A 24,206-nucleotide genomic window follows, 5' to 3' on the forward strand; every position below is an offset into this window, starting at 1 on the left:
GGGAGCTTGGCCCAGGTCTAGGAGTAAGATCTGCATCAGTTTAATGTGACGTTAAGGCTGGTGCCTTTTCTCAGTACCTCCTCCCAGGTTGTTCCTCCACCTAAGGCTGCCCGAGTAGAAAAACAAAAGTCCCCCAAACAGAACGGAAATAGGACTCCTTGACCTTCAGATAAATGACAAGTAATTCCTAGTGTAAGGAACTTTCCCTGGAAGACCCTCCACCCCGGTTTCCTGGCTGGCAGGGCCCCAGGCACCGTGTTCAGGAAACCCTCAGCGGGGGTTCTGGAGTCCCTTGCTGACGCTCTAGATGCAGTCCTGCTCTTCTCGCCACCTAACCTTCGGCAACCTGGCGACTGCCTCGTACTTGTGCGCTCCCCTTGGCACGTCACAAAATAATAGCGTTCCGAGAAATGCTTCCTGGTCACACGCAAGAGAAGGGACAGGTGGCAGCTCAGAGTGGTGAGGAGCCAGTGCCAACTCTCCATCGGGTCGATCACATTTCACAGCTGGAAGGACTCCAGCGATCACTGCATTATTTTCCAGAGACTCTGGGAGTCGGTGAGCGGACCCCCCCACCCCCCCGCCCCATCTGCTGACTGGAAACCCGCCTCCGGGGCAGAATCTTCTTCTGCTGTCTCACAGGTGACAGTGCTGCTGGGGGGCATTGTGGTACCACATTGTGGGTGATGTTCGTTCTGTTTCTGCTGATCAAGAGTAAACTACGGCTCCCACCACCTCCCCGCTCTTGGCATTCACCACCCCTGTTCCAAGGAACTGCTAACATCGGACAGGGTCCACTTGGTCCTCCTGTGTGGACAGAACACACCGCATGTCACCATCAGACTATCACATGTTCAAAGTGTTCTTTATTTGTACTCATCTGCTTGGGGTGGATGAAAACTTCAAGATTTGGCGAAAACGTCATTCTTTGAAGAGTATTATGTTACGTAAGGCATTAAGAAGTTAAGAGCCCAGGCTCTGAAGACGCACTGTTCATTCAAGACTCGGGTGTGTCACTTACAGCGGTCACCTAACTGTGCCTCATTTCCTCACCTTGTAGGTGCCCAGTCAGTGCTGGCGTTCTGAAGTTCAAACAGCACCACTGCTAATCTACGTACAGATTTCAGAGGTAGACACGGTACATCCTCACAGGTGGGTGGGTGCTGGGAGGGGTGTTCTAGATCACGGGGCCTGTGGGAACGAGTATGAGGACAGCAGTGGAAGAGATGTCCTGTGGCCCCTGGAAGTCAAGGTTAAAGGAGCCCATCTCACAATACAGTGACTTCTGGGCTGACAGAAGTGACTCAGAGGCTGGGGTAAGAAAAACAGCACCCCCACCACTACCACGCATGCTGACCCTGACAGAGAAGGCTTCCCTCCACCGTGGGGAGACCCTCAAGATGGCAGAAAAAGAAAGAGCATCCTTTGATGCAAGAAGATGAGCCTAAATCATGCCCCTGGCTTAGTCTCTCTCCCCTGATCACCAAGGAGAACCCGCTCCTCTCATCTAAATGGATTACTATTCACACTTGTCCCCTAAACACATAAACAACAAAACATCTCCCCAGATGTTGTACATTCAACGGAATTATGCTGCCAGTAAAGGACTTTCATTCCTTTGCTGCACTCGAATTCTACAATGTAAGAGGCAAAGGAGTACAACACATAAAAAGCACCCGCATCAAACACACCACACACCACACACCAGCTTTACACATTTCCTAAACTCAAACTCAAAACTCACATTACAAGAGCAGATTATGAAAAAGCCATACTAGGAAATACAATGGCATATTTTCCTCTTCCTCAATGGAAGTCACAGCAATCATGAACATTTATTCCCCTGTGAAGTTCATTGTTCTAATGTCCATTATCAAAACAGGAAATTCTGCCCTTGAGGTCACTCACAACTACATGATTATGCTGTGGCATTAGCAGCGTCCTTGGTACTAGGACAAAGCTAAAAGCAGCTTGTTCTATGTACAAAGGTATTGATCCAGAAATAGCCCAACAGTAAGATCATTCACTATGACAATGTCTCCTGGGAGGTCCTCAAATGCTTTACCCAGGGCATCCTGAATTCAATATACTCACAGCTGAGCAGGGCAAGGGGCACTTCTAGGTAGGAAGGCACCGCGGTATAAGTGTCTACAAAATAAAAGAGAGAAGTTCCTAGCATTGGAACCCTTCTGCATTCCATAAACACGTCAGATGAACTAAGCACAGTTTTCCAGGAGAAGAAATCAAAGTTACACACTTCGGTAGCTTCATCTGCTTCTAGATGGTTCTTTTTCAGGATCGCTTCAACAGATGGTTTTTTTTTCAGGACTGCTTCAACTCTCAACTCCTAAAAGCTAAGGACGGGGAGAAATGGCCATCATCTCCACGGTCCAAGTCCCTCTGTCAGCAGAGACTGAAGCCTACTGGTGGCAGGCTCTGCGTGCCTCCCGGGTCTCCGTCGAGCTGGCCTGCTGGCTTCAGTAAGAGAAGTCAGTAGCGGCAGAATATATGTTGGCCGGCTTTTGCATTGTCCCTTTGCAACTGTGCACTCAGATTTGACTGCACAACTGGACGGTTTTAAGTATTTTTTCCTTTCACAGAGTCATAAACCCTTCCTCTTGAATGGTATAAGTGTGACTATAAATTGCAAAAGGGTAAATTGTTCTTTCATGAGAAATTTTAGTCCTGTTTCTATCACAGGATGATTTCATGAATCTTAACACTCTGTAAAAGCTATTTCTAGTCTTGTTGCTTTACCAGTTGGTAAAACCTCCACAAAACTTTAGTCAGCACCCAACTATATAACAAGCCTGCGTTTGTGACGTCTTAATGACCTCAGTTACTATTTGGGAGTTCTACTTTGGTTAAAGTGCATAGAAAAGGGTAAGGGAAAAAGGGTAAGAAAGTACACCCTTTTTCTGCTTAAATTCACAAAGGGCAGATTCACAGGGGGCTATAACAGAAAGAGCAGGGCTCTTCAGAAACTCGAGAGTTTTAGACTGAGATCATGGAACATTCTTCCAACCAGCCATTTGTCAGTGCCGGAAATTCTGAGCTGGGGGAACTGCTGAGCTCACCCAGTGTGGCATTTCCCATGTTCATAGGATCTCCATTCATCTTTGGTTTACTAAGCTATTAAGAAAGGCTAAGAGCACTGATATTTAATAAAATCCTTGAGTAAATTCCCTCATTTTCTGTGGTTCTCTTGGTTCCACGTAGCGTGATGTCCTCTCCGAGGCTATTCCTGAAGATGGCAAGACAGCAGAGGGCCAGAGCCACCAGAGGCTGGGCTGAGAACAGGCATAACGTGTAACCTGATTTTAATTTACTATTGTTTTTTACCAAACTCTTAAGCTTTAGTTTATGAAACAGGATCACAATTCCTTTCCCCGGTTCCTCTGGTGCGGGCAGCAGAAACACCGGTGCACCTTTCCGAACATTCGAAGGCTTGGACCTTTCTCCCAGCTCCAAAGGTGGAGCTCCAGGCAGATGTGTCTTGGCAAAGCTTGACTGGCCAACTTCCAACGTGTGCCAGAGACTGAACCATTAGTGTCCAGTTTCTACCACGCACATTCACAGCCTGCATTTCGAACAGCTGAAGATGACTGGTCACGGGCACATTTTACAAGATCACTGTTTTTTAAGAATTATTTCTTTGGCCACCATTGGCGAAGAATGCCAAGAAACAGGCATGTACAAAATGTTCGTTACCTTTATAACTTAAGTTAGGATTTTAAATAGTTTTTTTTTTTAAGATTTTATTTATTTATTTGAGTGAAAGAGTGAGGAGGAGGGAGAAGGAGAGAGAACCTGAAGCAGACACTGTGCTGAGCACAGAGCCTGGTACGAGGGCTTGATCCCATGACTGCGAGATCACGACCTGAGCGGAAACTAAGAGTCAGACACTTAACCAACCGAGCCACCCACGCGCCCCAGAACTTAGCATTTTAAATGGACTCTTGCTTTTCCCGCTTTGCTCCTCTTACATGGTAAAGCCAAAATGTCCTTTTTGACTTCTTATTTTTAGTTAAATTGAAAGTCTTCTGGTTTTCGTGCTATTAATCCCATTTTAAAGATTCAAGGATTTGTATGTTCTTAAAAGAAGAAAAAAAAAGACCATATCGGACACAGTCATCTTAGCAATTTCCAACAAAATGAGAAACCTGATCTGAATCTACTATTGATTTTTACCGGACTTTCAGATAGCTTTAGTTTATGACATAAGATCACAATTCCTCTTCCCAGTTCCTAACAGCCAGACTGTTTCAAATTCCCAAGCTGGAAGTCCAAAACCTCATGCTGTACGATTTGAGTTAGTGTCTGCAGGCTTCCTCTGCAAGGGAGCCAGGATGACACCGGCGTTCTTCTCCTCACTCTCATAGCTATACAAATCATGCTTTTCGATATATTCTCGGACAAGGTCTGGCACCAAGTAGCGAACGCTCTGGCCCCTTCTGAGGGCTCGCCGGATCTTTGTGGATGAGATGTCGTTGGTGACCCATTCATTCACGAGGTGGATGTTGTTCCGGTGTTTCCACAGCGTGTCCGATTCGTAGATGAACTTCTGAGCATCGTTTCCAGCCCGAGTAATACATATGAGCCCGGAGTCTCCCACAATTTGGGTGATATCCTCACTCTTCCACAGACCGGGAACGGCGAAGGACTCCAATAAATCTGCCCCACACAGCAGCTTTATCTTGGGCACAGCTGGGAGGAAGAAGAAAACACAGTTTCAGGGTCCGCTTGGCTAATAATCCTCTGCATCAAAATGAACACAACAATGTGTCTTTCTGGCTACAGGGTTTATAGAGTTTTGATCAGAGTCAGATTTTCGAAAGAGAGCTAGGACACCGCAGAAATTAAGGACCACTGCAGGAGAAATAAGCTCAAAATGCCTTTTCCTCTCTGTCCCCGCCCCTCCCTTCACAAAACTAACAACGGATGTTTTCTGGGCACTCACACATACTGAATATGAAATGAAAATACAAAGGGTGCTTGCTCAGCTCTAGAATCTTATCTTCTCTAGTTGGTAAGTCTTGATGAAACAGACCTCTTGGTTTTGGCTCTAGCAATTTCTTTTGGCTAATATCTTGTCTTTGTTCAGCCCACTTCCTTTTCTGTCCGGGCCTTGCCGGCATAGGTGCGTCCTGCTGGTGATCACAGCCCCCAGCCTCCAGTTTCTCCTGATGGTGTCTATAAAACAACAAAGCAACAGAACATTTCTCTTCTCACAACATTCAACTAAAATTCCGCACCTCTGGAGATGCCCGAGAGCCTCTGACCCAAAGTTAAAGCCGTGTGACATTAACAACCTTTAACCACAGGAACTCCTGATGGCAAACCAGTCACAATGAATGCTGACCAGTACCCAGAACTGCTAGATCATCATGGATGCTGGCCAGCGGTGCTGGGAAGTGGCTACCGGGAACAGAAAGCAAGGAGACCCTGGGAACACAACAGATGGTGGCTATTATTATGCAAAGCTTTATGTGTGGATCATAATAACAAGAGCTAACATTAGTTATTTATTATGTGCTAAGTACTACACTAAGTCCTTTGGATGGATCATTTGATTAAATCTTTTCAACAACCCATGCCATAAATATTATCGTTGTTATTATTATTCCTACAGTGGAGGGAACTGAAGGCTTGGAGCTGCAACTCGAGCTCTTGGTGGACTCCCGGGACACAGGAGTCATTCAATAACAATCTGATTGAGTGAATGGTTTGGGTATTACAAAGCAACTACTTTATGGCCCATTATTATGTCAGAATTATTATCCCCATTAAGAGATTAATGGAAAGATTAAGAGATTAATTGCCCAAGGCCTTTTTTTTAAGTAGGCTCTACACTGCACATGGAGCCCAGTGTGGGGCTCGAACTCACGACTGTGCAACAAGAGCCGAGGCGAGACCGAGAGTCAGATGCGCAACCGACTGAGCCACCCAGGTGCTCCTGCCCAAGGCCACTTAGCTTCTAAGTAGCAGAGCCAGTATTTAAGCCCAAGCAGTCTGGTTCCAGAGCCTACCCTCTTGACCACTGAAGAGTGTGGCTTGACCTAGTAATGGAGAGCCACAAGGCCAAGGATAAGGTCCTAGATGGGGCAAGCGCCTGAAGCCTAAAAGGAAGGGACCACAGGCAGGACTTGTGTGTCCTGGAGTGGCAGCAGGAGGCCCACCGCGTTACAACTGTGAAGCTACCCGGGAAACACAAGCTACAGTTTGGGAAGCCAAGTGTGGGTCCTCTGTGCCCCTAACTCCCTCCCCTCTCGAGCAGCTGAGTGAATATGTAACGCACAGGGAGGCTGCTGTGGCGCCAGAGGGCGAAGGCTGGGTAAGGCGGGCGTGCAGAAGCCTGGCGTCTGACGCGAGAACTGCTGTCCAGGAAGACAGCAGACTCGCTTCCCCGCCAAGCCTGAAGTCCCTCTTCCTAAGCGGCTGTGCTGCACAGCGTCTGCCGGCCTGGGGTCCAGTCCTGCCCTGAACACAGTTCCCAGAGGTCCTTGTGGCGTGTTCTCAATGTGACAGAGATTCTGCTGATGAGATCCGCTCGCGAGAGACTCGGAAGGAAGAAGGGAGGCAGACGCCATCTGTCTGAAGGCATGAGTGTGGTGGCCACGCTCCGTATTCCACTGTCCAACCTTAGGAGAGCGGACAGGTGAGCAGCAGCATTTGTGGCGGCAGAGGAAGGAACAGCTTCCTGGACACTGACTGCAGCTAAGGAGGTATGACCTTGGAACAGACCCTACTGCCCTGCCACAAGCCCCTTGACACTTCTGCACGAGCACCTAAATACCTTTCTGCTTTTGGGGCGCCTGGGTGGCTCAGTCGGTTGAGCATCTGACTCCTGATTCTGATCAGGTCATGATCTCAGGGTCGGAGGTTCAAGCCCCACAGCTGGCTCTGCGTTCAGCGGGGACTCGCCCTCTGCTCCTCCCCAAACTCGTGCTCTCCCTCTCTCTCACTCTCAAATAAACAAATAAATAAAATCTTTAAAAAAAGCAAAAACAAAAAACACTCTAGAGTGGTTCCTATTTCCTGTTGAAATCCTAACTGATATGCTTAGAACCAGAGGGCTCAGAACTCTAAGAGCACACATTACACAGGAAGGTTTTTCAGAAAGCTCTCTGATACCCAAGATAATATTAAGTAATAATTAGGTGTCACTCACTGCAGTTTCTGAATCCTCACCTGCAACTGTTTCAAAGGTGTGAACACAGAGATCTGGGACAACCGCCCTACATGGTCACCGAAGCAGCACATAAAATCAGGGCCACCCATGACCAAGCACCATGGCTTCTCTCGCTTAAATTACCTGCCTCTCTCCTTTATACTTAAGAAGATAAATGACAAAGTCTGAACGACTTTGCCTTTCTCGTCTGGGGCACAGACAGGCCACGCAGGCTTCTCTCTGTATCCTCTCTCGTAGAGATACACATAGTAACAAGCATGCAAACAGCTCAAAACACAGGAAAGGCATAAAGTCTAAGGAACCCCCGAGCTCTGCTGCTGTGCTCCACACCCAAGAAATAACCCTAGGCCGGAAGCCCTCCCGATGCAAGTCAGTTTGCAAATCTGCATTTCACAGACACAGGCAGCACCGGAACATGGCAAAAAGCGCCCGACTCATGCCGCAGAACTGACAAAGCCAACTTCGCCGTGAATACCTTAGCACCTTAGCCGTCTCTACCCACTCCTTCTGAAGACTCTCCCAGGTGTCAACTTCCACCCATTCTGAATTCTTGGTGGCAAGTTCTGCCATGATAACTCGGTGGTGGGCAGAGATGAGTCCTTTCTTCTTATACGCATCGCCAACAGGAGAGATTATGCCTTTGATAACTCTGTATTTTCCTGGATGAAGAGTCAGATTTGATGTGAGGTGTAACAAGTTCGATTTTATGCACAGGAAATATTATCATCAATATGGTTTTATAACAGACCCCCTCCTTTCCCAAACAGGGATTGTTTCATTCATACATTCATTTATAAACGAGGTGAAATAGAACATAAAATTCACCATCTTAAGTGCACGGTTCAGGGGCATCAAGCACATTCACGCTGCCGCGCAGTCCTCACCACTATCCGTCTCCAGAACTTTCTCATCTTCTCCAACTGAAACTCTGTCCCCACGAAACACTAACTCCCCATTCCCCACACAATGCACATTTTGATATTGCCAAATTGCCTTGTAAAAAGCCTTAATCGATTTGTACTGGCCACCTACAGTGTATATAAGAGCCCACTTCTCCCCAACGTCTGATAATTGACACTATCGAGTTTAAACGTTTTTGTCGATGTGATGGGCAAAACAGATTTCATCTTTTTATCTTAGTCCCCTGATTATTAGGATTATTAGTGAGTGTGAGCCCCCATCCATCAATCTAGCAGCATACGAATGATCACTCATGTAACAAAACATATTACGTAAGGGAGGAAGTTTTCCTCAACTCTCCTCAGGTCCCTGGCTGGCTCCGAAAAATTGAACTGACAAAGAAAGGAAAACAGAAGAAAAATGTAGACATTTATTTAATAGGTTTATATGACATGGTGCCTTCATAAGGAAAGGAAGACTCCAAGAAACAGCTAAACCTGAGTGGTTTTATGCCAGGTTAGTGAAGAGTGGACCGTCCCTGAGACATGTGATGGGGCAGAGTACGAAGTAAGTGTAGTAAACTCGGGGAAATTTAGCACGCTCTGTTAGTTTGGATTCTTCCCGGCATCCCTCTGCCCTTAGCAATAAGGATGCTCCTCTGCTCCCAGAGTATGGAGGGCACCCCTCACATCAGGATTTTATGAGCTGCTTCAGGGGAGAATGGCGGGGAGGAGGTGAGAGGGACCTTCCTGACTCTCCCATTTTCCCCAAACTCCTTCAGCTTAAAATACCCAACACGCCAGAGTGCCATATTTTGGGGTAGTGCCCTGGCTACAGTTCCTACCTGTTCCATTCAGGTAGTCCTTGGCCAGCTCAAACAGCCGGAGGTGCATGTTGGTAATAGGATTAAAGGAACCACAAGCAAGGAGAACCACTTCTGTCTTCTCTGAATTTTCCATGCTAAGAATTTGAAGTTGTTGATCTGAACGGAAAACTCTGACCCTTTGCTTGTGGTCTGCAAAGGAAGGAGGAAAAAAGTTCAGTTCTAGGTCTTTGGACGTCCTTCCACCTTCCAAGTGGGTGGACAAAACCCTGTGGCTTCAATGACAAAGACAGCCCCATTCCCCACCCTTCCTTTTCAGGGTACATTTGCAGCTCCTGCTGTACAGGGATGGGATCTCCTTCCCCCTCTTTGTGACTTGCTTTGGACAAAACGATGTGGCAAACATGACAGTGTGCTGGTTTTGAGCCAGGCCTTTGAGGCTTTGCACAGCTCCACACTCTTCTGGACGCCTGCCTCTGCCATGAAAACAAGCTGGGGCCAGCCTGCTGGACGATGACGGACTGCGTGGGAGAGAGCTCGGACTCCTGTTGACGGACAGCCAGCCACACCAGCTACGCGGCGGGGGCCATCCGGCACCGGCCAGACCACAGACGACATGCTCAGACACACAGGCAGGCCCTGGCGAGATCAGCCGAGCTGGGCTTACATCGACAAACCCATGAGCTGACCCTCCACTCATGACCAAAAATGAATGTTCGTTATTGCACACTGCCAAAGTTTTGTGATGCACGACTAAGGTCACAGTTAACTGATACAATGACATTATCAACTACCAAATAAATAGGACTCCCCGACAGCCTGCCCTTCAAAACAGTGGCCTGGGGGCGCCTGGGTGGCTCAGTCAGTTGAGCGTTTGCCTTCGGTTCAGGTCATGATCCCAGGGTCCTGGGATCAAGCCCCATATTGGGCTCCCTGCTCAGCGGGGAGTCTGCGTCTCCCTCTGCCCCTCCCTCTCCCCCTGCTCATTCTCTCTTTCTCTAATAAATAAATTCTTTAAAAAAATATTAAGAATAAAATTAGGAATGCACTTCTTCATTGTTTCCTAGCATCCAACACTACTGTTGAAAGTCTAATGCCATTCTGACTCCTATTCCTTTTTTACATGATTTTTTTCTTTTTGGCAGGTTTGTGGGAGGGCCTCTTCATCCCCAGTGGCATGCCCCAAAGTGGCATATGTTGTATCTCTATGGGGGTCTTTTGCATTCCTTGTGCCGGGAGTCAGTTGCAAGGGTTCGGAATGCCACTCTGGCACGCGGATTATTTTGACTGGAAGGCATTTGAGATCCTGCAGGCTCAAGAGAAACTTCTGCCCCTCCCTTAATGACATACAAGAATCTAAATTGGGGTCTTCCCCACAATAAGGGTCCTTAGCAGAGATAAATGTCATGCAAGAGACCCATCCGTATGGCAAACATCTAAGACCAAACATCTGCTCTTCTTGCTGCTCTGAGGCGCATTCCTTTCCTCTGGAGTCCCAGACCCCCGCTCCCCTCTCCTTAGTGCAGAATGACATAATGTGCTTCATTCTGACTGTCTTTGGAATTTCCGTGTCTATGTGGAAATTTGACTTGATTTTCTCCACTTAATCTTTCTCATGTCAATCTGATTCCTAGTTCCCTAAGCTAGAAAGACCTGAGAGGAAAGGAATTCTTGCTCCCTGACACAATAAACCTTTCCACCCCTTAAAGTCAAACCACTCAGTTCCGGGTTATCTTTTTTGATAGACATTGCTTATTAACGATCAAAAAACAGTTTTGTTATTATAAAGTTTTAAAAAATATTCTTATATATCCAAATTATGTTTCAAAGTAATCGTTCTGAGAGCTTATAAATCTAATTCCAGTGATGCCAAATTGCTGAAAGCAATTTTGGGAACTTTGCGGAATGACTTGTAGAGATCAGAGTATTTTTATAATTAACAGAGAACTACAGTAAATGGCAATAAACAAACAGTTGTATGACACTTTTTGACATATCAAATGCTTTCATACACATGATCATTTAATCTTCAGCATGCAAACACACACAAATTTGGCCAAAGTCATTTAACTTGTTACAAAATTAAGCTATTGTTAGATATTTTATTTTTCCAGTCAATCTTCTACCATTGGACATTCTAACTTTTCAGTATTACAAATATCTCAGAGAAAAAAATGGGTTGCGAACGAGCTGGAAATTAAGACTATACAACACCTTGCAGTGCACCTCTCAGACTGGCCAGTGCTCGGAAGACCCGTGTCAGGACCATTTATTTGTAGCCCAGTAGTGTTCAGACCCAAGTGCTCGGGTGACCAACGCACTTCTGCTCAGATTCTATGCCAGGAAGTGGCAGAACCAGGGCGAGCATCTCGGGTTCCTGACTCCTAGGCTCTCTCATCAAGAAGAAAAATGCAAGATACACCGAGCTGTGCAGAATGGAAATGAGCCCTCCTTGCTGAGGAGCTGAGCAATGTGAAACATGGAGAACCCTGAAGCTCCCTGAGCGATGGAAGGACCACAGGATGGAAGGACCACAGGGTTCTATATAAACAACCGCTTTAGAAAAATAAGAAGACGTAGGTACTTAAAACCTTCATTTGGGGGGCACCTGGGTGGCTCAAGTGGTTAAGTGTCTGCCTTCAGCTCAAGTCATGATCCCGGGGTCCTGGGATCGAGTCCCGCATCGGGCTCCTGCTCAGTAGGGAGCCTGCTTCTCTCCCTGCGTCTCTCATGAATGAATAAAATATTAAAAAAAAAAACCTTTTATTCGATTTTACCAACTTAACCAAATCACTTCATTATGTGTCTTCAGTGTCATCTGTAACATAGAGACAATGACAACCAATTCCAGTTACTCTGAGGATTTACTCTGATCAATGGCAAAGTGCTTAGCATACTGCCTAGCAGAGTGTAAAAATAAGTGCTAGCTGTTATTTGGGAGGAAAGTGACAATACTGATGATGGTGATGCTAGGGGATTACTTGGAAGGGGCAAAACAAGACAGAAAGGCCAGTTGAAAGCCATGAGTGCCAGGTACCTGGGTGGCTCAGTTGGTTGGGCATCTGCCTTCAGCTCAGATCATGATCCCAGGGTCCTAGGATCGAGTCCCACATCGGGCTCCTGCACAGTGGGTAGCCTGCTTCTCCCTGCTCCTGTCCTCTCACTATCTCTGTCTCACTCTCTCCAATAAATAAATTAAATCTTAAAAAAAAAAAAAGTAATGAGTGCCTTAATTTAAGTAGACAGTGAGAATGGAAATAAGAAATATTTATTCAATAAACATTTGAGGTCTTCTCCCAACAAAGCATATTGGTAGGGATCAGGGGGACACTAATGTTGCTAAGAAACAAAGGACAGAGGGGCGCCTGGGTGGCTCAGTGGGTTAAAGCCTCTGCCTTCAGCTCGGGTCATGATCCCAGGGTCCTGGGATCGAGCCCCACATCGGGCTCTCTGCTCCGCAGGGAGCCTGCTTCCTCCTCTCTCTCTGCCTGCTTCTCTGCCTGCTTGTGATCTCTGTCTGTCGAATAAATAAATAAAATCTTTAAAAAAAAAAAGAAAGAAACAAAGGACAGAAAGGTCTGTAATGTCCCATACAGAATTTTTTTTTAAAAAGTGTTGATTCATAGGAATAATGTCCTACCTTTCAATTACCGGCCTAAGGATGATGCCAGGGATCACTTGAGGCTCGTTCCCACTCCTCCCATTCCTATCCCCCAATTCCATACAAAGTGCCTTTGGTATTACAGGGTGGTGGTAAATACATCTCCAAGCGTATTCTAGGCCCACAGGGAAACCAGGGTAACTGGCCAGCCCCGCCCACCTCAAGTTTAAGGCACCACTCCTCTCCCCCACCTCCCCCGCCCACCCCAGGATATTGAGCTGTGAGCACCAAGGACAATAAAGCTAAGAACAGGAGGTATGGGTCCCCAAGGGAGCTGCCTGCTGTTCAGGGAAGGACAGAACAAAGAGCTTGGGAGCCCTTCCCTAACCTTAGGGATGCACTCAGGTTTCCAGGACCTCCCCAGCGAACAGGCTGGGGAGGGGCTCGGGGAAGCTGATCGCTCAGCTAGAGAAAGCTTTCTCCCTGGTCACATTCACAACGCATCTCAAATATCCAGTTCGGTTCTATTAATTCCCCGTGAACACAGCCAACTTGAGCTCGGACCTTCAAAACCACAGAAGAATTAAGCTACAGTGAGCGTCCGTCATAGCTGAAAACCACTTCCTCTGGATCACTGCAGGGTACCAGAGTACTTGCACTGGGAAGGGGAACAAGCTGGGGACAGATGGGTGAAGAGGTGGTTTGGGAGCTCTAACAGGGCTGCTCTGGATCCCGTGCCTTGCTCCAGGTGCACAACGACCAGCGTCCCCATGATTCACTTCTGTCTGGCCCACACAGCATATCACCTGCACTGCTGGCTGCCGAGATCGTACCGGTTCAGGCTGTAAGTGTCCCTCCCCAGCTTGCGATGACAAACAGCCCATTTCTTCCTGAGACAGTCTCAGTGTTTAACTAAAATTTATTTTCAATTTTAAAATCATTTTATAAAAAGCTGAAGTATATCTGACATAGTAATTACTGACTTTAAATTTTAAAAACTGACACGTAAACATTGATGAAACATTTTATAAACATTAAGCCAGTTTTTTAAATGTTAACATTTAAAAAAATAGTTAACTGTCTTTTCTTGTCATCTCATAAATGCTCAATATGATTAAATCTATGTTGGCTGACTGTTAAAATAATGTGATTGACTTGACAACTGATCGGAATTTATACCCCTAAAAAGATGCTATTCCTTCCAAAATAGTCACATTAAGCCTATAACTATATCCTAGTTATAACAATGTGCCATTGCCAGTCCAGGAGTATATTTTTAAATTTGTGTGTGTGTGCTTTCAGTGGAGATACATCTTTGTGTTTGGAGGGTAGATTTGATTTCTACAAATACCCTAAGGTCTTTCAGTGCTAAACCTGATTAATAAAATAATCAAGGTAAATAATACAGTTTATGGTAAAAAGAACTTATTAGGTATTGTGGAAGATTTTCTTATATGCACGGAAACTATGTACACGTAATCTCAAAAGAATTTCAAATATGAGCAGAAACAGTAGCCTTCATGTGGTTGTATAAGCTGTGGTTGGTGGGTTTACTCTGAGTCATGCTCAGTGCGACCCATCTGACCAGAGACAGAGCAAGCACAGCGCAGAGGCGTGGTTAGGACTCTCGGCCCTGGTTCACAGGTCTAGCTCGGTCGCTACTCGGTACTTGTCCTTGGACAAGATGCTTCACTATTCTGAGTCTTGGTTTCCTCATTAATAAAATGGGGAACCACAATCCCTACCTCATAGCGTTTTGTGCATATTTTTTAAAAGATGTTATTTATTCATTTATTTGAGAGAGAGGAGAGAGACCGAGCGTGGGGTCGAGGGGGGAACAGAGGGCGACGGAGAGAACCTCAAGCAGGCTCGCGGCTGAGCACGGAAGCTGACATGGGGCTCAATCTCGAGGCCCTGAGATCACGACTGGTGCCGAAGCCAAGAGTTGGATGCCCAACCGAGCCACCCAGGTGCTCTGGATTTTATGCACATTAAATGAGAAAGTGAATAAAAAATGTCTGACACATTTGTCTACGAATGGTGAGTATTAACTTTTACTATTACCTGTGGGTTATCTTACAGCATTAACTGACAGTCAGTCATGGTAAAGGAACGAAGGTTAAAGGTTCCTGAGAGACCAGGGACACCTGGGTGGCTTGGTCGGTTAAGCGTCTGCCTTCAGCTGGGGTCATGGTCTTAGGGTCCTGGGATCGAGTCCCACATCGGGCTCCCTGCTCAGCGGGGAGCCTGCTTCTCCCTCTGCCTCTGCTGCTCCACCCGCTTCTGCTCTCACTCTCTCTCTCTGACAAATAAATAAACAAAATCTTGAAGAAAAAAAAAGACTCTTGAGAGACCAGTATCAACAGCACCTGGTACACAGCAGGAGCTCAATGACCAGCAGCTATCACTCGCAGGGCCGTATGATTAGACATAATTTGCTCTAATGGAATGACTGTAAGTCATCTTTATTGTGTTTAAAACTTTACTTCCATGGTTTGATGTAACGTTATGAAACAGAACCCAAATTTTTTTTTTAACATTTTATTTATTTGAGAGTGAGCAAGAGAGAGAGCACAAGCTGGGGGGAGAGGCAGAGGGAGAGGGGGAAGAAGGCTCCCCACTAAGCAGGGAGCCCGATGCAGGGCTCGATCCCAGGACCCTCACTGAAGAAAAAACGTAAATTGTAACTCTGTCTGTCCCATGCAGACAAGTGACCGTGTTCTTGTTTGGGACCACCGCTCTGGGCCTCCAGTTGTTTGTTCTGCTAAGGTAAGCTCTCTCAGCTAACCCCATTACCTGGCAGCTCGGCACGACTGTCTTACCTCTGGAGATGGCTGGGGTGTGCTCTGAGATTCCCGCTCCGTGTTTAACCGCGGCCTGCCCCATTGTTTTTGCCCCTATTGTCAATGGTAGTCACCTGCTTCACCTCTTCGAAAAGTCAAAAATCTCAATGCCAAAAGGATACCGGGGAATAGGGCAGGCTGAGTTTGACTTAATCAACACAATTTCTTCTGGTACAATAGCCATTAAATGGGAGACAATGAAGGCACCAATGTTTCAAACCTTGGATGCCCTAGAGACCAGTCCTGGCAGCCTCGCATGAGCTAACGTCTGCAGGGCTGAGGGTGACACAGGCATATGTGACCAGATTATGACTTGATACATTATTTCAGATACTATAGAGGACGTTAGTCTTGGCAGAAAGAGTCAGCTAATAGTTGGACAAATGAAGCAAATGCCATTTGATACATTCAAAATTTAAAACTGCAGCTCTAAAAATGTGGAAATCCTAAAACAATCTGAAAACCAAGAATCCACGTGACAAGAAAGAAAGGGAAACTGTGACACTCACTGTAATTAGCCTAATTTAAACTTGCCCACATCTGTCATAGGAGTTTTGTGTGCAGTAAGGCCTATTTCCTTACTCCAGAAGGCCAGAATTCCCACAAGATATTTTTCTCACCAAAATATCCAGTTAACTTGAATTTGAAAGAGGTAAACATCATTTGTGCAGCGACTGTAAATACAAACAACTCTTCATCACTTGTGGGCTGGTTTTGCACTATTAACTTGCAGTTATGGTAAAGGAACCAAGGTTCTTAAATGAGTTGCCTGGAGCCAAATGAACCTCAGGCCAGAATTAGGGTAAGAATTCAATGGTTAGTGCCTTCTGGTACTGTGCTTAGAGGGCGAATTTCTTCTAACAATTGATAAATTAATGGATGACCCGTGTATTGATTTCAGGCCCACATCTTCCCGATACTGCAGGCAACCTCTCCTTACCAACTTGGTTGGCAATATCATCTTTACTTTCTTCACAATTGGTAAGTAGGCATTTATCAAGCACGTACTAAGTGCTTATTATTTGCCAGACGCTGCCAAAACAAAACTGGCTTAATACAGGACTTCCCACTCTTCTGGAGCTCAGACTGAAACTTAAGAAAAAATTCACATTTAAAATTCAGGTGAAGGAAATTTTTTATAAGTTCCTTAGTAACTGTTTTGGTTGTCCTAAAATTTAAGTATGAGGAGGCGCCTGGGTGGCTCAGTGGGTTGAGCCATTGCCTTCGGCTCAGGTCGTGATCTCAGGGTCCTGGGATTGAGCCCCACATCGGGCTCTCTGCTCAGCAGGGAGCCTGTTTCCCCCTCTCTCTGCCTACTTCTGATCTCTGTCAAATAGATAAATAAAATCTTCAAAAAAAAAACCTATTAAAAAAAACAATTATGTCTATGATTTTAAAAAATTTTTTTCATAAGATTTTATTTATTTGACAGAAAGAAACACAGTGAGAGCAGAGCCCGATGTGGGGCTCAATCCCAGGACCCTGAGATCATGACCTGAGCAGAAGGCAGAGGCTTAAACCATTGAGCCACCCATGTGCCTGCCCCATGCACCCCTCTGCCTGCCTGCCTCTCTGCCTACTTGTGATCTCTGTCAAATAAATAAATAAAATCTTAAAAAAAATTTTTTTTAGCAGTGCCTGGCTGGCTCAGTTGGTGGAGCATGCGACTCTTGATCTTGGGGTTGTGAATTTGAGCCTGTGTTCAGTGTAGAGATTCTTAATAAAATAAAATCTTAAAAAAAATTTTAGGGGCTCCTAGATGGCTCTGATGGTTAAGCGTCCAATTCTTGATTTCAGCTCAGGTCGTGATCTCAGGGTCATGAGATTGAGCCCTGCATCTGCTTCTCTCTCTCCCCCTCTGGCCCTCTACCACTGCACACATTCTCTCTCTAAAATACATAAACAGAACTTAAAAAAAAAAAATCTTAGGGGCGCCTGGGTGGCTCAGACGGTTAAGTGTCTGCCTTCGGCTCACGTCATGATCTCCCAGTCCTGGGATCGAGTCCCACGTCAGCGTACCTGCGCAGTGGGGAGTCTGCTGCTGCTTCTCCCTCTGGCTCTCCCCTCCACTTGTGCTTGCTTGCTCTCGCTTGGTCTCTCAAATGAATAAAGAATAATTAAAATCTTAAAAAAATTTTTTTAAAAATCGGGGTAGCTGCGTGGCTCAGTCGTTGAGCGGCTCCCTTTGGCTCAGGTCATATTCCTAGGGTTCTGGGATCGAGCCCCACATCGGGCTCCCTGCTGAGAAGGAAGCCTGCTTCTCCCTCTCTCACTTTCCCCTGCGTGTGTTCCCTCTCTCACGGTGTCTCTCTCCATCAAATAAATAAATAAAATCTTTAAAAAGAAAGAAATAAAATAAAATAAGGGAATCGTGAAAAAAGGAGTCAGTTGTTTTCTTCTTAAAGATTTTATTTACTTATTTGACACAGAGAGAGAGAGCACAAGCAGGGTGAGTGGCAGAGGGAGAGGGAGAAGGCGGCTCCCCACTGAGCAGGGAGCCCGATGTAGGGCTCAACACCAGGACGCTGGGATCACGACCTGAGCTGAAGGCAGACGTCCAACTGACTGAGCCACCCAGGCACCCCGCAGCTGGTGTTTTTATCACCAGCAATGCCAATAATAAGAACACAACCCATGTCAAAGGAATACCTTAGCCTGGCAAGGTTTTGAGCATCTGTGTCCCACGGGAGGGAAGCGAGGAAACATCCTCTGTTTGGTTTGCATTCAAGGATGTATTTCTGAGATAATCACACCCAGTAAACAGACAGTTCTGCTCTCCTTCTAGGTTTTACTGTGCTGCTTACGCATATGGAACCAGTCCCGCAGGCACTGAAGAAGATGTTTGCTGTATTTGGTGTGGGATCCTTTGGTGAAGGAGCCTGTACCGTGGTGTTAACAGTTTTGGCAACTGACTGTGTGTGTTTTTATTTTTTTTAATTTATTTTTTATTTTTTTTAAAGATTTTATTTACTTATTTGTCAGAGAGAGAGAACAGCAGGCAGAGGGAGAAGCAGGCTCCCCGCTGAGCAAGGAGCTCAATGCTGGACTTGATCCCAGGACACTGGGATCATGAACTCAGCCACCCAGGCGCCCTGTGTGTGTTTTTAAATACTGAATTTCTCAAGGGCTCACCTTAATCTGAAAGCATGTCTGTATATAATAAAACATCAGTCTTCAATATTTATTTTCTCCTCACACTAAAAATAGAGATATATAGATGCAGAATTCCTAATTAGACACATGTCACAGTTAAAACATATCATCAAGGGGCGCTTGGGTGGCTCGGCGGGTTAAAGCCTCTGCCTTCGACTCGGGTCATGATCCTGGGGTTCTGGGGTCAAGCCCCACTTCGGGCTTTCTGCTCGGTGGGGACCCTGCTTCCCTTCCTCTCTCTCTGCCTACTTGTGATCTGTCAAATAAATAAACAAAATCTTTAAAAAAACAAAACATAACACATATCATCAGGGAAGTTTAAAAATTCCATGAAAGATTTTTCTTTCTGTGGAGGAAATCCACTTTGCTAGACTAAAAAGAGAGGGGGGAGGAAGAAAAAAGATAAGTCATCAATCAACAGTGAAGTGCTGGCCTGCACATGGCGCAGCGAGCAGCAAGCCTTCCATCTCTTGCTAAGCTGGTGCCACTGTTTAAATCCTTTGGCAAAAAGTTGTAAATATAGGTTCCAACCAAAACACAAGTATTTCTCACAGTGCTTTTTCTTCCCGAATACAGGAAAAAACGACTCCTGAACTTTACTACTTGTCTGTGCTGCTGTCAGTGAGCAGCTTGGTTTCTGCAGGTAAGCAAACTTCCCAAGCAGCCTCTCCTTGTCAAAGGCTTCGAGGAAGTCCCTGCTCAGCTAGAGGCATCACAGCGCAAGGAGAAGCCTGGTTCCTCCTAAAGCAAGAGCTCCACAAAGCAAAGGAGTAAAAAGCCATCCTTTTCACATGATTTCCAATCCATTTAATTAGATCCCGTGCTTCATCCCACAGTGCTTTTCTCCGGCCTGGCGCTGAACTGGCTGGCTAGCGTGGCCTGCGCACCACCAGACACTAAACCAATGGTCTGATGCTGGCATGTGAGCCCTCCGGTCTCCTGCCTCACACAGATGGCTTCGGCAGGTGAGCCAGTCCCGGCAGCTGCCAACTGACTGCTGCCGGCAAGCAGGAGCTCATCTCCTACCCTACCACTCTGGAGTGAGATGGTCAGCTGACATCAGAGCTACGAAAACAGGAAGCACATCAAAACCAGTCATTTGAAAGAAAGTTGTCTTGAAGTATGGATTAGCACTGACAATGGATAAAAAGGAACAGTTCAACCCAAATCACCGGACTAACATCACAACCGAATTCCCCCCACATAAAGATACTCTGTTAAATACTTTCAAGATCGTGACATTGACTTTCTAAACCTCCGTTTTTGTTTCGTGAAACTATTACCATCAGCTGGATGGATAAGCACTGAAAAGGAAGAAGTAAAATATAGATCTTAGTAATGAACAAAGGTGTAGGTTTAATTTTAAGAGGATACACGGATTCAGATGGTATAATCGAACAATTTGTTCTTTAAAAATGTAGTGGGAAATTTTAGAGTAAAAATAACCATAATCTCCTCTACACGGGTAACACAATCTTCTGCATCATGACAGTCAAGGTTGTCCAGAGAAAATAACTAAGTGACCCGCATAATGTTTGTCTTCTTTTCCTGTGAGGTAGTTTAAGTAGAAGCTAGGTAATCACAGATGCTCTTGACGTTTTGAGGAAGTGGAGACAACTCTATTTCTTGAGGAAAAGAACTATCTGTTGGCAGGAAGGTCACATTCAATATAAATATCTCCCAACACATCACCTGGGTGGCTCAGCCGGTTAAGTGTCGAACTCTTGTTTTCGGCTCAGGTCATAATCTCAGGGTCATAAGACGGAGCCCATGTCGGGCTCCCCACTCAGCACAGAGTCTACTTGGATTTCTCTCTCCCTCTCTCTCTCTGCCCCTCCCCACTGCGCATTCCCTCTCTCAAGTAAATTAATCTTTTAAAATAAATTAATTAAATTTTAAAAAATTCTCCAGGTTCTCTGAGAATTCCCTGGCTGGCTCAGTTTGTAGACCTTGAAACTCTTGATCTCCGGGTTGTGAATTCAAGCCCCACATTGGGCATAGAGCTTATATTTAAAAATAAATTAGATAGGGGTGCCTGGGTGGCTCAGTGGGTTAAAGCCTCTGCCTTCGGCTCACGTCATGATTCCAGGGTCCTGGGATCGAGCCCGACATCGGGCTCTCTGCTCTGCGGAGAGCCTGCTCCCTCCTCTCTTCTCTGCCTGCCTCTCTGCCTACTTATGATCTCTGTCTGTCAAATAAATAAAATCTTTAAAAAATAAAATAAATAAATTAAATAAATAAATGAAAAGCGCATATACCCCAGAAACAAATGAAATATGCTAACTAGCTGGAATTTAAATAAAAATTTGGAGGGGCCCCCGGATGGCTCAGTCAGTTAAGTAACCAACTTTTTTTTTCTTTAAGATTTTATTTATTTAGGGGCACCTGGGTGGCTCAGTGGGTTAAGCCTCTGCCTTCAGCTCAGGTCATGATCTCAGGGTCCTTGGATTGAGCCCCACATCAGGCTCTCTGCTCAGCAGGGGCCCGTTTCCCCCTCTCTCCCTCTGCCTACTTGTGATCTCTGTCAAATAAATAAATAAGATATTATATTTATTTATTTGACAGAAAGAGACACAGCAAGAGAGGGAACGCAAGCAGGGGGAAGTGGGAGAGGGAGAAGCAGGCTCCCTGCTGAGCAGAGAGCCTGATGTGGGGCTCAATCCCGGACCATGGGATCATGACCTGATCTGAAGACAGACGCTTAACAACTGAGCCACCCAGGCACCCCTTATGATCTTCTTTTTTTAAAAAAGATTTTATTTGAGAGAGAGAAACCGCATGTGCGCGGACAGACACACATATGCCCATGGGTGCAGACAGACGCACATGCGGGCAGACAAACACACATGCGCATGAGTGGGGGTGGGGGGACTGGACTTCCCTGATCTGACTCTGCTGGATCCTAGGACCCTGAGAACATGACCTGAGACAAAGTCATATACTTAACTGAGGGAGCCACCCAAGCACCCCCTCCCCACTTTTTTAAAGTTTGTTTGTTTTAGTAATCTCCACACTGAATGTGGGGCTCAAACTCACAACCTTGAGATCAAGAGACGATGTCTTTCTCACTGAGGCAGCCAGGCACCCATACCATCCCTTTTTCAAACAAACATGAGAAAACTAAAGCTGAAAGAGATTGATTAACTTGCTCAAGATCTCATAGTTCGTGTAACAACCTTGACACTAAAAATTCATGGTCTTCACCATGACCCAAGACTCACAATGGTACAATCAATGTACTGGTAGCCATTTAAAAGAGGTCATAGAGGTCCGCGTGTTCAGAGAGCCTTGGGCTCATGGACTTCCTGTTAGTCGCTCAAGCTTCACCTGCCCCAGCATTTTCCCTACCTAGCGGGAGCAACCTGCACTCTCTAGGCTCCTATTCCAAGTCCAAGTCTAAACGTCCTAAAATCCTCCAGCTGCCGAGTAGTATTGATCTGGTTTCCCAGTTACGACTCCCAGCTCTGAAGTTACCTCCCCCAGTGCCGTCTCCAGTGTCTACTCACTTAACACGTTATTCCTATTTTCCCAGTTTCTTCTCCTCCCTCCCCAAACCCCTTCAGAGCCTGGATCCTGTCTCTGTTTGACAACTGGAACCCAAACCAATTTCTCTTACTTCTGCACTAGGAATACTTTTTCATGATCCATTAACTCTAAACAAGAACCCAAGGAGCACCCCCAGCATAGAAGTGCTGAACTGAATCAAGTCACTGAGAAAGAGGCGGCAAACAGAATGCGTGGATCCAGCAAGGCCTGCCCTCCACAGCTCCTATGACTGCACACACTAAACCAACACGAACACCTGAACAGAACATCACATTACCCTCAGAATCGGGGGAAGTAGGGGCGCCTGGGTGGCTCTGACGACTGGGCGTCTGCCTTCAGCTCAGGTCATGATCCCAGGGTCCTGGGATCCAGCCCGCATCGGGCTCCCTGCTCAGCGGGGAGTCTGCTTCTCCCTCAGCCACTCCCCCTGCTTGCACACTCTCTCTGTCTCTCTCTCTCTCTCTCAAATAAATAAATAAAATCTTTTTAAAAAAAATCAGGGGAAGAGGGGCGCCTGGGTGGCTCAGTGGGTTAAAGCCACTGCCTTCGGCTCAGGTTAGGATCCCAGCGTCCTGGGATGGAGCCCCACATCGGGCTCTCTGCTTAGCAGGGAGCCTGCTTCCTCCCTTCTCTCTCTGCCTGCCTCTCTGCCTACTTGTGATCTGTCTGTCAAATAAAAAAATAAATAAAATCTTAAAAAGTCAGGGGAAGCACACAGTGAGCAAATGTTTATTTAGCAAGTTCTTCCAGTGGTGAAACAAGTGTATTTTTTCCGTGTTGTTTGGCACTGACCCTATTTGTCACTGAGAGTTCTGCATTACTCAAAGCGATGGGATGACCCAGCCACACATATCCACACATTGAAAATCGGAGACAATCCCGCTAACACAGCAGTCAGCTTACTTTCACAAAGGAGATGCTGCGAACCCGAGGCGTTCTGCAAGGTACTGGAACTATTCCAACAGTGACAACGGTTTCTCCAAGTTGGGCTGCCACAGCAGTCTCACCTCCAAACTGTTAACTCTGAAAAACAGCGTTTTGGTTAGAAGTCCGAAATCCTACAATGAGAACTGGCAGAAGTCATTCTTTTTTTTTTTTTCTTTTTAAAATATTTTATTTATTTATTTGACAGAGAGATACACAGTGAGAGCAAGAACACAGGCAGGGGGAGTGCGACAGGGAGAAGCAGGCCTCCCGCTCAGCAGGGAGCCCGATGTGGGGGCTCGATCCCAGGACCCCGGGATCATGACCTGAGCCCAAGGCAGACACTTAATGACTGGGCCACCCAGGCGCCCCTGCAGAAGTCATTCTTTCTGACGGACCCCCAGGGTAACTGTAGCTGGAAGTCTCTGCGGTGGGTGGAATCGAACTCGCCCGAAAGCCAACGTTCTCTGAAACAATTCTGCCGTCAACCCTGAGGTTGACCCGGGCGCCCGGGACTCAAGGAGCGGGGCGGGAACAGCTGGGGAAACGGCTTCCGCCCCGGCTCTCAGAAGCTTTACAAGCGCTGCCCGGCCGACAGCCCGCAGGGTCCTCAAGGGCCGTGAGTGTCCAAGCGCTTCCAGGAAAGGGCACTTGGTCTTTACGGATTTGGAAAGACGGATTTCCCAGGAGAGAGAAGACTTTCAGAAAATGGAACACTTCCTCCTCCGCCCCCGGCCCCCTCCGCCACGCTCAAGAAACCTCTAGAAAGGATTTTTTTTTTTTTTCCCAAGGTGAATCACCTGTTCAGAGGGCAGAGGAAAAACTACCGAGGTTCCGGCTCCACAGACAGTTGGAAAGAATGAAGGCGCAAGACTCCTGCCCCAAACTGGAATATGACCTCGCCTCGGAGACCGTTATATCCGCCCCTCAAAGACTCCACCATGCTAGACTCCCCCAAGTTTGCGACAGAGAGTCCTGCGCTGACTCCCCTAGAGACTGGTTTCTCAGGGGGCTCAGGCCAGGGGGCTTACCACGTCCTCAGGGTCGACCCGCCCGAAGTCCTCCCGGAGACGACCCCCAGCCCGGACGCCAGACCAGGAAACACCCGTGGCTGCACCCTCATTGGCTGCTGGAGGCCGGAAATGCATACGTCCGCCGGAAGTGCTCCGACTGTGAGCGTCCGCCCGGCCAGGACCCTCAGGTAGGCGGGGCCCCTGGCTCTGA

General features: G+C 46.6%; 2 protein-coding genes across 3 annotated transcripts; one reads left to right on the forward strand and one right to left on the reverse strand.

The window, feature by feature from the left end:
• Positions 1 to 848: 848 nt before the first annotated feature.
• On the reverse strand, positions 849 to 24,186 carry NMNAT1 (nicotinamide nucleotide adenylyltransferase 1). 2 transcript variants are annotated; one of them, XM_080802762.1, is made up of 6 exons: positions 24,014 to 24,186; positions 22,962 to 23,081; positions 8,937 to 9,107; positions 7,668 to 7,851; positions 5,051 to 5,193; positions 849 to 4,707 (listed from the first exon to the last, which is right to left on the reverse strand). In XM_080802762.1, the coding sequence occupies exons 3-6, from the start codon at positions 9,049 to 9,051 to the stop codon at positions 4,295 to 4,297; spliced, it is 855 nt and encodes a 284-aa protein (XP_080658888.1). In that variant the 5' UTR covers positions 9,052 to 9,107; positions 22,962 to 23,081; positions 24,014 to 24,186; the 3' UTR covers positions 849 to 4,294. The 2 variants fall into 2 exon arrangements, with proteins under 2 accessions (XP_080658888.1, XP_080658889.1); XM_080802763.1 differs by having other exon boundaries at positions 23,783 to 24,089.
• LOC308341756 (uncharacterized protein) lies at positions 13,287 to 19,425 on the forward strand (the record flags this gene model as incomplete). Its single annotated transcript, XM_080801745.1, has 6 exons — positions 13,287 to 13,360; positions 15,223 to 15,285; positions 16,261 to 16,340; positions 18,145 to 18,275; positions 19,089 to 19,155; positions 19,349 to 19,425. 6 exons carry the CDS (start codon positions 13,287 to 13,289, stop codon positions 19,423 to 19,425), a joined length of 492 nt encoding a protein of 163 aa, XP_080657871.1.
• Positions 24,187 to 24,206: the final 20 nt, after the last annotated feature.

This window comes from Martes martes (assembly GCF_963455335.1).
Source record: "Martes martes genome assembly, chromosome: 4".
Taxonomy (NCBI): Eukaryota; Metazoa; Chordata; class Mammalia; order Carnivora; family Mustelidae; genus Martes; species Martes martes.